The 12,967-nt window shown below is 45.5% G+C and overlaps 1 protein-coding gene across 3 annotated transcripts in view; it reads left to right on the top strand.

Moving 5' to 3' along the window:
• Window positions 1–12,967, top strand: part of LOC133425111 (intermembrane lipid transfer protein VPS13B-like) — a 362,452-nt gene that overhangs the window by 339,008 nt on the left and 10,477 nt on the right. For all 3 annotated transcript variants that reach the window (XM_061715807.1, XM_061715794.1, XM_061715800.1), the window contains 5 exons: window positions 155–292; window positions 1,737–1,965; window positions 5,636–5,812; window positions 6,074–6,244; window positions 6,759–6,935. In XM_061715807.1, coding sequence (XP_061571791.1) covers window positions 155–292; window positions 1,737–1,965; window positions 5,636–5,812; window positions 6,074–6,244; window positions 6,759–6,935 — 892 coding nt within the window. The remainder of the gene's footprint in view (window positions 1–154; window positions 293–1,736; window positions 1,966–5,635; window positions 5,813–6,073; window positions 6,245–6,758; window positions 6,936–12,967) is intronic.

The raw sequence follows: 12,967 nt of genomic DNA on the forward strand, positions 1-12,967 counted from the left end.
GTTGTTTTGTCCTTGAGAACACTAAATAAAAACTGCTTGGCAGTTTCCCCAGCATGTAAGGCTGGTAACAGATTGGTCCAAATCTTTTCACTTTTTTTAAATAATTTTGAAGTAGCAGGTTTCAGGAAAGCTTTGTTTGTCTTTCCCACTTCAGATCAGCTTCCAGCTCCAGCCGGCCAGAGTCTACCTTGAGGACACGTTTGTTTACTACATTAAGACTCTGTTCCACACCTACATCCCTGAGAGAGCTGTGAGCCGAGGCTCCGACGCCGCCTCACTCCTCCCGGAACAGGTGAAGCACTCCCACATTCACTTCATCAAGGCTGATCTTATTACTGACTTGATTTTTGATTTGATATGTTTATTTGGTCACGTTGTAGAAGTCAGTAGTCAATACAAAGTTTTTTACATGTAGATCAAGCAAGGACCAAAAGGTGTAGACTGAAGCCAAAGCTTATTTTGTCTACCCTTTTAACACAATGTCAACGTCCCACTATAGTGCAAGATTTGAAAAAACAATTCAAAATAACTACTAAAACTACTAAAAAAAAAAAAAGAAAAAAAAAATATATATATATATATATATATATATATATATATATATATATATATATATATATATATATATATATATATATATTAGAGAAAGAAAGTGTGGCAGGGTGGAGAGGTTGATGGGACACGCGCACCTGTGTCCCGTCAACCTGAGTGGCTGCCTCACCTCCACCCTGCCTGCCTTATAAGGCAGAGCTGGACAGCAGAAGAGGAATGTCGGAGAAGCTGTCTGATGCTGTGCTTCTGCGCTGTGTGTGGTGTTTGTGGCTGAATAAACGGGTCTGCACGAAACTCCGTGTCTCTCCATCCTTCGGTCGGCCCCGGTAGCACTCGCCCTGCTACAGAAAGAAACTAAGTAAATAAATAAGAAAAATAAATAAATGTTGCTCAAACTGGCCTATCTCGGCTTCACAGCATCAATATTTTCATATTTAAACACGTGCATACATTCATCCACACACACCAAACCCACCTATATACATTGCTGTGCATACATACATACATACATAAATATGCACTTATTTATACCTGTATACACATACATACATGTACATACATATACACTCATCTACACATACATGCATACATAAGCATCCATATACATGCAGCCTTCCATAGACATAATACACACATCATTCTGTCCATAATTTTGCAATAAATCTACATAATGTGGCTATGGCAATGATTTATAATTATTTATGATCTTGTCTTTATACATATTTTTTAATTTTTTTAGTGTATTACACAGTTTCATTTCACTATCAAGGTTGTTCCACAGACTGATATGCATATCTGTTTCACGGTCGTTCTTGTCTTGGTTTTCATAAACATGCATATTCCTCTCAGTTCATAATGACTGACTCTGCGTTGGAAGAGCTTCTGAACACAGTCAGGGAGGATGTTACTATTTATTTTAAACATAAACTGAGCGGTTTTAAAATCCACCAGGTCATGAAATTTAAGAGTATGTGAGTTTATGAATAGATTGTTGGTTGATGAACAAGCAGTAGGACCACAGGAAGCAACACCCAGCCTCATCACGGCTACCAGGATGTCTCCATATTATGCACTCACGTCATCTTTCTACTCCGAGTTGTATTTACTGGAGAACCCTGTTTTGGGAGTTTTTTTTCCTCTACTAAATGTCAGAAAATAATGTCTGTGGCTGTTGTGATGTGCAGGTGCTGCAGTCGGTGCAGGCGCTGGTCCACCCTGTGCAGCTGCAGCGGCTCACCATCCAGCCCGTCAACCTGCTGGTCAGCATCCACGCCTCCCTGAAGCTGTACATCGCCTCGGACCACACTCCCCTGTCCTTCTCCGTGTTCGAGCGGGGGCCGCTGTGCACCACGGCCCGGCAGCTGGTGCACGCCCTGGCCATGCACTACGCTGCCGGAGCCCTCTTCAGAGCCGGTGGGTACCGGCACGCCCGCCGATAGGGGGGGACAAACGGGTCTGTTTTCAAAATGTTTCAAAATATGGCTATTTGTGGAAAAAAATATGTAGTATTTGAGTTACATAAAAGCTTGTTATTTGTTTTCTTCCTAATTGTCCTTGAAATGATGGTCAAGAACCCCCTCCCACCCCCAACCCATAAATGTTTCGGCCGCTGATCAAAATTTGATGTTATCATTTAATTCAACCATTAAAATGGTCAAAATGTCCGGTCAGCACAAGTCCGGTGCTCAGAAAAGAAGAGAAAAGAGAAGAAGAAAATAGAGGCCTCAGAGATTCTCTACACAAATATTTTAAAAAGGTGGTGACGGTGAAGCTGGAATTAATAAAGTCAGCGTAGAGCAAGGTAAGAAACAGCAGCCAACGTTTACCAACCTTGTAACTTAACCTAATTGGCTAGCTCTAATGTTATTGTCCATTAGCTTGTATAAAAACCTGAAGAGCAGAGGGAGAGGAGAGGAAGAGGGAGAAGGAGAGATCCGGGCGCAGGGGGGCCCATCTTAGATTATTTTGTCCGGGGCCCATGCAAGACTGTCAGCTGGCCTGGGTACCGGTACAGTCCTGCACCTTCCCCTGCTCTCACAGACCTCACATCCATCTGCTTCCACACAATCTGAACCGCAGTGAGGAGTTAGATGGATAATTAAATATACACTCACCACACACACACACATTCATTCATGATATGTTAAAGATGGGCTGATATGATGATTTTTAGCGTCAGCAGCCAAATGACTCAGTGGATTATATGCACATCTTAAGCAAACACTGGCAGAGGAAGGACAGGATGTGGACTCAAATGAGCAGTTCAACCATTTGTTCTCACCAAGACTTGGAGCTGGGCTTGCAGATGATTGCACCCAGGGGCTCCTCTTGCTTTGCGGCTGAAAGTGTGGTAAAACTGTCGAGCTCCAAGTAGCCTGTATCACCAGAGGCCTAAGAAAGATTTACTTTGTTCTATTGTCATTATTTACGGTTTCATCCTAAGGTTTGACTGATGACTCATGGTTCCCACTCAGTTCGAAGGCCGTATGTTATGGTTAATTTGTGAACGGCCACCTAGTCTAAGCTTGACTTATCAGGCCGTGCAACGGCGGCGTAGCTCTCGCCCGCGTTGTCCTCCTGTCTGTTCAGAGCTCCCACACATGGTCTGCTTTAACCCAGTCATTTCCACATCAGAAATCACCATTCTGGCCAGACGCTTCCTTCCCGCTGTCTCTCGTTAGAGCCCCCATTTCTGCTCGTATTTCATCATGTCACCTCGCTGCCTTCTCCTTGAGTCACCATGGAGAGAAGGAAGTGTTGCATTCTGGGGCTGATTAAAATGAGAACACTATGATCACACATCACATAAATCCATGCACGCTGGCACAGAATGACCTGTATTAAAATAATGTTTAAAACCATCCGCTATCTAATGCACTCACTCTAATGAACCGTGTGTGTGTGCGTGTGTGCATGTGTGTGTGCGTGTGTGTTTAAAAGCAGGGCTCAGTCTTTTAAACATCATCTGCTTTACCAAAACCACAACTGGGAGACTATATAAAACAGAAACAACCACTGGTCCCCGCTGGAGTTGGTTTCCTACCATTAGAGTCCATCACTCAAGCACAAATTGACAGAGAATAGCAGCAGAGCAGGTTCTGGCGTCTGGAGAAATGGCCGTTTGATTTTTGTGATGCAGTTGTCAGAGCATAAATATCAATGATCCGTGCCATCTGAAGGGAATTCAGCAGTCACATGAGAGAGGTGAGATAGTGGGAGGCAGTAAATCTGGCCGGGGCAAAAGCATGATTACATGCAGGAGTCTCCGGGTCTCTGGGTGCAGTTAAGCGTGTTCAGGTTGGAGGCTTTTGTATTCCTGAGATAAGACTTTGGATTGGTCCATTTAAACTGCTGCTGGCAAGCGGAGGACGGGGAGAGGGAGTTTGCTCACATGACCTGCATGCAGAGTCCTCCTGCACAGATGTTGCAGAGGTTTGTCTTGAGTTATGTCAGCTATCCCAAACATTACAGAGGGCTTAGTTCTGTACATCATCTTTCACTACATAAGTCTTTTAAAGTTAAATATTTCTAAATATTTGAATTGACTACAGCTTTTCCTGCCGATACTAAACTTAAAAACGTTTCTTCAGATAACATACAGGACACTCTTGGGCAGTTTATAAAACTATTACTGCAGGTGCAGGTTCCAGCTGAATCCGTCAATATTATTTGGTTTATACCCTGTTTGACTACAAGTGTGCGTGTGAGCACGAGCACACGTGTAACCTCATATTCCTCAGAGCTCCAACTCATATTCAAATGTATCCACTTTAGTTATCCATCTTACTTAGAACAATATTTGATTCCATATACATCTTCATATTCTCTCAGAAATATTCAGCAAACCTTCTTTTTAGTTCCTTTGACATTTAAATAAATTGGCAGACGTGCTTTTAAGCTCAAAGCCCCATCAGATTGGAACAACCTACCCATCAATATAGGAGAACTTAATTCATTAGATCTCTTTAAAAACTCACTATTTTCCAATCTCAATCAACCATGTAGTTTCCTATAGTGGTATTGCCTTCTCATTTGTGTTCTTTTTTTTAATACATAATGTATCTATTGTTCATATATTGTATGATAATGATGATGACAATGACTATTATTAATATTGTTCTTGTTGTTATTACTGTGTTATATGCAGTGTTTACTTGTGCTCTTGGGGTGTGGTAGGTCTTGGGGACTGGTGTGTTTGGCTACGTTCACACTGCAGTTCCCCGATTTTTTGCTCACATGTGACTCAGATCTGATTTGTTTATGACAGTGTGAACAGCACAAGTCACATGGAATCTGATCTTTTCAAATCAGATTCAGGTCGCTTCCATATGTGCTTCTAAATCGGGTACAGGTCTGATGTTTTGCAATGCGACCTCAGTGTGAACAGCCAGGTCGGAATTAATGCGACTTTGACGTCACTTGAGAGCATATCAAAAGAAATGTGTGAGCGCGGCTACAGAAGGACGTAGCTGCAGTGCCAGAGGAAAATAAAGAGCCTGAAAGCTAAGTTCTATGAAGCTAAGGATTCAAATCAGCGAAGCAGTCGTGGTCGTCACCACTCCTGACTCCGAGTCGGCATCCACACACACCTCTCTACAGACGAGGCAGCCATCGCTCCACAAAAAGCCATTATTAAAAATGCGGCTTTCTTTCTCCTCCTTCTCCCCTTCATTAACACTTGCTCACAGTTTCGTCGGCTTCCACCACACAACAACTTCAAAATATACCCATGTACGCTCACTTCTGTTGCCTCCATGTTTACCGCCGTATGACGGCGTGCTGCGTGTGACGTCTTTGTTATTGTTCCTCTGTGCGATGCGTTCACACTCCAGTCGGATATAGGACACATTTTAAAAGATAATGTGAACAGCCACACAAAAAAATCGGATATGGGAAATCGGAATTGAGCATTAAGGCCTGCAGTGTGAACGTAGTCCATGTGTGTGAGAGCCTCATGTATTATGTATGTTGTATGTGACTGTTTTGTACTGTGTTGTATGTTTTATGTTGGACCCCCTGGAAAACGAGATGATTCATCCGTTAATAAATGTAATGCTAACCTGGGCCTGTTCCCCCGCCTCAGGCTGGGTGGTGGGATCCCTGGAGATCCTGGGCAGTCCCGCCAGCCTGGTGCGCAGCATCGGCAACGGCGTCTCCGACTTCTTCCGCCTCCCGTACGAGGGTCTGACCCGCGGCCCCGGAGCCTTCGTCAGCGGCGTTTCCAGAGGAACCACTTCTTTTGTCAAGCACATCTCAAAAGGTAACACAGTCTTCCCTCTCTTTATCCGTCGCATTTGTGGATTCAAATGTTGGAACTGGTCCCTAGTTTCTGACAGACCACAAGAACCACGTGAAGCTCCAGATGTGTCCGTCTCCTAATTATTTGCTCTTATTCAAACACAGTTTCTGGGTTTTAATCACATTCATTTGAGGCCTTGACTTTTGCCTCCTCTCTTCACGAGTGACAAGTGGTTACAGTGACTGCAAACCCTGACTGTGAACGTGTCACTGCTGCGTTCAGGCACGCTGACGTCCATCACCAACCTCGCCACAAGTCTGGCGAGGAACATGGACCGCCTGTCTCTGGACGAGGAGCACTACACCCGGCAGGAGGAGTGGAGGCGGCAGCTGCCAGAGAGCCTGGGTGAAGGCCTGAGACAGGGACTGTCACGGCTCGGCATCAGCTTGTTAGGTATGCGGGGAGCAGCCCGGGGTCACATCCCTCTTATTAAATAACCAGTTTCACATTTGTGGCTTTTGCAACACAGACAGACAGTTTTTTGTTTTGTTTTTGCCCCAAGTCCCCCAGCATGTAGGGAAAGATCCCCACAAACATTTCCTCTGGTGTGCACTGGCACTCACACAGAGACTTTACAGAAGGGTTTCACACAACTCAAGAAACGCTGAGAGGACAGGAAAACTCAAATCAGTCTCAAATCAAACTCAGTTACACAGACTATACTTCCCCTGAATGCAACATCCTCAAGGTCACAGTGGATTATATTTCCCGGGATTCAGTCAATAATAACTGAATCTTACGTAGAGGGAATGAATCACACACTCTGTAAAGCAAAAGCACGTCTGACTCCTTCATTACAGCTCCAACATCCTAGATGTTTGTCACGTGTCACTCCTGCTCTTCTCTAACCCACTAAGGTGAAGTTTGTACTTGTAGCTGGTGACAGCCTCCGTTCTCGTCCCTTCAGGAGCCATAGCCGGCATCGTGGACCAGCCCATGCAGAACTTCCAGCGGACCTGGGAGATGCAGAGCTCAGCCGGGAGCAAAGCCAAGGGCGTCATCTCCGGAGTGGGCAAAGGCCTGGTCGGCGTGTTCACCAAGCCCATCGGGGGGGCGGCTGAGCTGGTGTCCCAGACCGGTTACGGTGCGTTTACCCCCACAATGACAGCAGCAAGTTGAATCACGTGTTTGAATCTGTTTCTGAAGCCGTGTCACTAGTTACTCCTCTGTGTGCCAGCAGGGACTGAAGTACACATGATACACGCTGTAGTCTGTGGTCCACATTAATACACATACTATTTAGGGCCCGAGCACTTACAGTGCGAAGGCCCTATTGTATCTGTAGGAATTTTCTGTTTTTTCCTCGTTTTTTTTTTTTTTCCTCATTTTATTTTTCCGACGAAAGGAGGGCCTTTTTTCCCCCTAAACGTGCCCCAAAAGTCACCAAATTTTGCACCGAGCCAGGCCTGGCGAAAATGTGATATTTAATGGTTTGCATTAATGGGCGTGGCCTAATGGCTCAACAGCGCCCCCTAGAAAACTTTGTGCCTCAAGCCCCACAATACGGTTTGACGTACATGCACCAAAATCGGTACACACCTGTATCATGTCGCAACTTAAAGAAAAGTTTCTTGGCGTCATGGCCGAAACCAAACAGGAAGTCGGCCATTTTGAATTAATCGTGGAATTTTGGCGCAATTTATGCCATTCATTCGGCAGTTAATACGGCCCGAACCGTAACGTGCACCCAGGTGTGTTATACATTAAAATGTGCGTCTCGATGATGCACATTACTTTTCTCAGTCAAAAGCGTTACCATGGCGACGCTAGACGCCAAAAAACCCATTCATCTGATTGTTCCATATTTGATAGTTCCTACTTTCTGCCATAACTTTTGAATGGTTTGACATAAAGACTGGTGGGTGGTGTCATCGGACTCGGTTTTGAGTCCTTGACCATAATTATTATGTAGAGAGTCGTTGCTGGTGTTTTTTTTGTTCTCCTAAACAATCTACATAATTGGCAGGCCGTCGCATTTGTTTGGTAATCTGGATTTTACTCAACAAAATTACCAATGACGGCAATGCAAGATAACTTCAAATGCACTGTTCCTACTTATTGAGCTAAACAGTTTACAGTTTATGTATGTTCATCAACATAGGGGCCCCTCTGTGTTATCGCCTTAGCAACGCTCCCATCCAGGGACCATCCAGAACATCCTCCCACAGCTGCTGTTTCCAGCTGAACTGCTGTTTCCAGCTGAACTGCTGCCCACCAGGAGCGTCTTCTGAAGGAAGACGCTCCTGGTGGGGGTTGAGGTCGGGATGATAGTGGCCACACATCGCAGCCAAGGCCTCAATAGTCATTCTGGCATCATGGGATGGTGGGGGATTTTGTTCCTGAAGGTGCAGCTCGTCTTTTGAAACCTTGACAGGAAATGGGCAGTAAGGAACTCCACATAGTTTGACACCTTCAGGCATCTTCAAGGGGCTTCCTAACTCACCTGCCATGATTCCCCACCCCCCTCCCTGCTGACGCTGCAGCCCTGTTGGGACATGGTGTCCATCCATCACGACCATCCAGCGCAGCATTCAGCAATGAAAAGAACAGTTTGAACATTAGTCTTCACATATTTCTGAGCCCACTGCAAGGGTTTTTCTTTATGGTTAAAGGGGGGGGAGGCATTACTGCCAAACTCTGAAGGATCCTGGACTGGGAGCTTCTTGGGACCCCAGAGGCTCCAGCAGCCGCAAACACCCGCCTGCTACTCACCGGTGGATTCTTGATACCATCAATTAGCCTCACAGGAACTTTCCTCATCACGCCTTCATCTGAACAAACGCATCCACACTCTGAATCACACACATCTGTTCACAGTCCCATGATCTCTCTTAATTCCTGGTGAAATATCCAGTTTTCATACATTTTGCAAGAGACTGCTCTATTTCACACTTTTCATCTGTACAAGGATCCTTCTTTCTCCCCATAACGCATGAAAGCTGTGACCTGTTTAATAATGTGGGGCATCTTCCAGAGGTAGTTTCCCTTTTACTGGCTCACTGGTGAACTAGTCAATTCAATTCAATTCAATCTTATTTATATGGTGTCTATTAGAAAAGAAGTTGTCTCTAGATTCTTTCCAGAGACCCAGAATATGACTGTTAGACCCTGGCCTAGGGGAGCCAAGGGTACAACAAAAAACAGGGGAGACGCAGTACTCAAAATACTATAAATTTATTAAATAAGCAAAGGTAAATAATCAAACGAACAAATGAGTGAGCAAACAAACAGATGAGGTGTGGAAGTCAGTAATCCGTAGTGTAGTCTGTGTATGCATGAGTGGAATGTATGTGGGTGCATGTTGGATGTATTAACAGAAATGATGAAAAAGGTGCATAGTGGAAGAGGGTAGAGGAGAACTGAATACAACAGAACTCTGGTAGGGACTGGGGAGACAGGCTTTTATACTGGGTGTCGGCCACCCGGGCCCAGGTGCCGACACTTGGCTGATTAATGCTGGCCATGATTGCTCTGCTCCCCAGTCCACTGAAAAACAAGGAAAAAAGGATTAGGACTGAAAAGCAAAGAGAATCTAAATAACCAATATATAAAATGCTACACCAGACCAATCAAATAACACTACCACCATATACTATGACACAATACAATATAATAATATAACCCCATATAATATCATACCAGGGAACCGTCACACCCCCCCCCATAAAGACGGGGTCCCAACGGGATCACCGGAAACCTATTTACAAAAAAAAAAAAAAAAAAACAATCCTATCTGGTGTACTAAACCTCTACTCCAAAGGCCACCAACCACCTGTCACAGACCTCCACCCCAGCAACCGGATCCAATGAAGCATTTTTAAGGGGTGAAAGACAGAAGCAAATGGAGGACCACTGGAGATGAATAAGACTAGGACTTCAGTCATGAGGAGCCCGCGATAACTCATCGGCCACCACGTTCTCCGTCCCTTTAACATGACGAATGTCCAAGGCATAGGACTGCAGGAATAGTGACCATCGAATCAACCTCTGGTTCGGACACTGTAGAGAGTTGAGAAAAGTCAATGGATTATGATCTGTATAAATGACAATAGGGGCACTACCACCAACATAAACGTCAAAGTGTTGTAAAGCTAAAATCAAAGCCAATGCTTCTTTCTCAATGACTGAGTAGTTTAGCTGGTAAGAGTTGAATTTCTTGGAATAAAAGCTAACAGGCTTATCTATTCCTAGATTGTCCTCCTGCATAAGCACGGCCCCCGCCCCCACATGACTGGCATCCGTGTAAATCGTAAACGGCCTGTCCAAACGTGGAGCCGACAAAACAGGAGCAGTACACAAAAGTGATTTAGCCTGCTCAAATGCTTCCTGGCAAACTGGTGTCCAGTCAAACTGTACCTTAGACCTAAGTAGGTTAGTGAGAGGTGCCACAACCGTTGCAAAATTCCTACAAAAACTCCGATAATAACCTATCAGACCAAGGAAACGCATAAGCTCTTTCTTTGTGGTTGGAACCGGATACCGCTCAACAGCTTGAACCTTAGCCTCAACTGGACAGACTTGGCCCTGCCCAACCACCCGACCCAGGTACGTCACAGTCGCCCTCGCAAACTCACACTTTCCAAGATTGACTGTGAGCCTTGCCTCCTTCAGGCGTCTGAACAGCTCCCGAATGCGCGCCAAATGAACTTCCCAGGTATCTGAATAGATTACCACGTCATCGAGGTACACTGCACACCCTGGCATGTCCCAAATTACTTGATTCATCAGGCGCTGAAATGTAGCAGGCGCATTGCGCAGTCCGAATGGCATGACCTTGTAAGAATAAAGACCATTGGGTGTTATAAACGCAGCTATCTCCCGCGCTCGTGCTGACAGAGGCACCTGCCAGTACCCCTTCAGTAGATCAAATTTACTCACAAACTTAGCGGAGCCCACTTGATCAATGCAGTCTTCCATTCTAGGAAGTGGAAAAGAGTCAGGCTTAGTGACATTATTCACCTTACGAAAATCTGAACAAAAACGAAATGTACCATCCGACTTAGGAACCAATATACAAGGTGAAGACCAACTAGATGCACAAGGCTCCGCAATACCGTTTGTTAACATGTAATCAACCTCGGCTTCCAAATATTGACGCTTATCAGCATTTACCCTGTAAAACCTCTGTTTTATTGGTTTCGCGTCACCAACGTCAATGTCGTGTTCAATTAAATGAGTACAACTCGGTGTATCACCAAATACGCACGGAAACTCACGGATTAACCCCGCAAGCTCCTTCCGGCCGGACGCAGGCAAATGAGCCAAGAGCGTATCAAGGCACGCAAGCGCTTCTGAATTTTTCACCCGACCGTGCACCAACGCTGGATCAGGTGTACTCAGACCATCTTCCTCCATTTCCCGAATAGGAGGAACCACCGGAGCTGCCATGCAAACGGCATGAGCCAAGCCAACCTCTGGCTGCACACACAACACAGGTGTTTCAGAATTGTGTGCAAAATATGGCTTCAGCAAGTTCACATGGCAGAGCTGGGTTGCTTTCTTACGTGTAGGCGTTGAAATAATATAATTTAGCTCCGAGACCTTTTTAACCACCGTGTGTGGACCGGAAAATTTGGCCTGAAAAGGAGAAGTGACAATGGGGAGTAGGGCTAACACCTGGTCTCCCGGACTAAACTCACGGCGCTCGGTTTTAGTATCATACCACTGTTTCATCTTACCCTGAACTGCTGCTAAATTTTCTTTAGCCATCAAACCGGCTGTGTACAACCGATGACGAAACCCATTAACGTAGTCAATCAAATTTTTGGGAGGCTGTGCCTCTACCCAATCACCAGACAATGCTGCCAAAGGGCCTCTCACTGTATGAGCAAATACAAGCTCGTTTGGACTAAAACCTGTGCTCTCCTGTGTTACCTCTCTAGTAGAAAGCATCAGCCACGGCAGACCCTCTTCCCAGTCTTTACCCATCTCCGTACAGTAGGCACGCAAGATCGCCTTTAACGTTTGGTGAAAACGCTCCAAGGCCCCCTGACTCTGTGCATGATATGCCGAGCTCAGATTGTGGCGCACCCGTAACTGTTTCAGGACCTGAGAAAACATATGTGAACAGAAATTAGAACCCCTGTCCGACTGAATGACCTGCGGAACACCAAAAACAGAGATAAATTGAGAAAGAGCCCGCACCACTGACCGCGTTGTTATAGTACGGAGAGGATAGGCAGCAGGGTAGCGAGTTGCCTGGCACATTACTGTTAACAAATACACTGCTCCAGACTTTGAGCGTGGTAGAGGACCAACACAGTCTATGATTAGATGTTCAAAAGGTTGGCTTATGGCCGGAATGGGATACAATGGAGCTGGTTTCAACTTCTGGTTAGGCTTGTCAGTTAACTGGCATGTATGACATGTTTTAACGTATGCTGCCACATCTCTCTTCATACGAGGCCAAAAGAACTGCCTAAGTAGTCTGTCATAAGTCTTTTTCACACCTGCATGTCCAGATTCATTATGCGCTACTTTTAACACTGCCTGTCGAAGTTTAGCTGGCAAGACAATTTGAAACACTGGTTCACCCACAAACCTTCCATCATGTGGCAGCCATTTTCTCACCAACACCGAGTTCTGATGAAAATACCCACAAGCACTGTCAACGATCTCATCCTCTGGTCGTATCAGCGGCACCAGCTCCTTCAGAGAGGGGTCCGTCTGCTGTTCTGCCACCAGATCTGAACGCGTTATGGATAGGGGAAAATCAGCAAGAGGTATAGAAAACTTTTCTGATATGTTAGGCTTAAGTGATTCTTTTGACTCAGATTTCCCCTTTAACTTGGCCATTGCCCGTGTCACTGCACACGCTGAGAAAACCTCTGGAAAGTCCCGTTCACTTTTATCCATACCACCAGTTATCAAAGGCACAGACGTCACCACTGCCGGTGGAGGAACCTCCGCCCACACCCGAGCACCAACCAAGTCGTTCCCCAGGATCACAGTCACCCCTGGGATTGGCAGCGCTGGGCGCACAGCAAGCCTTGCTTCCCCCTGGAATAATTCACATTTGAGCAACACTTTATGCAAGGGAACCCACAGAATGTTCATATCTATGCCACGGATAGGCACCTTGTCACCCGTGTCAGAATCCTGAGTTAAAGGCAGAAT

This window comes from Cololabis saira, chromosome 3 (assembly GCF_033807715.1).
Source record: "Cololabis saira isolate AMF1-May2022 chromosome 3, fColSai1.1, whole genome shotgun sequence".
NCBI classification, from domain to species: domain Eukaryota; kingdom Metazoa; phylum Chordata; class Actinopteri; order Beloniformes; family Belonidae; genus Cololabis; species Cololabis saira.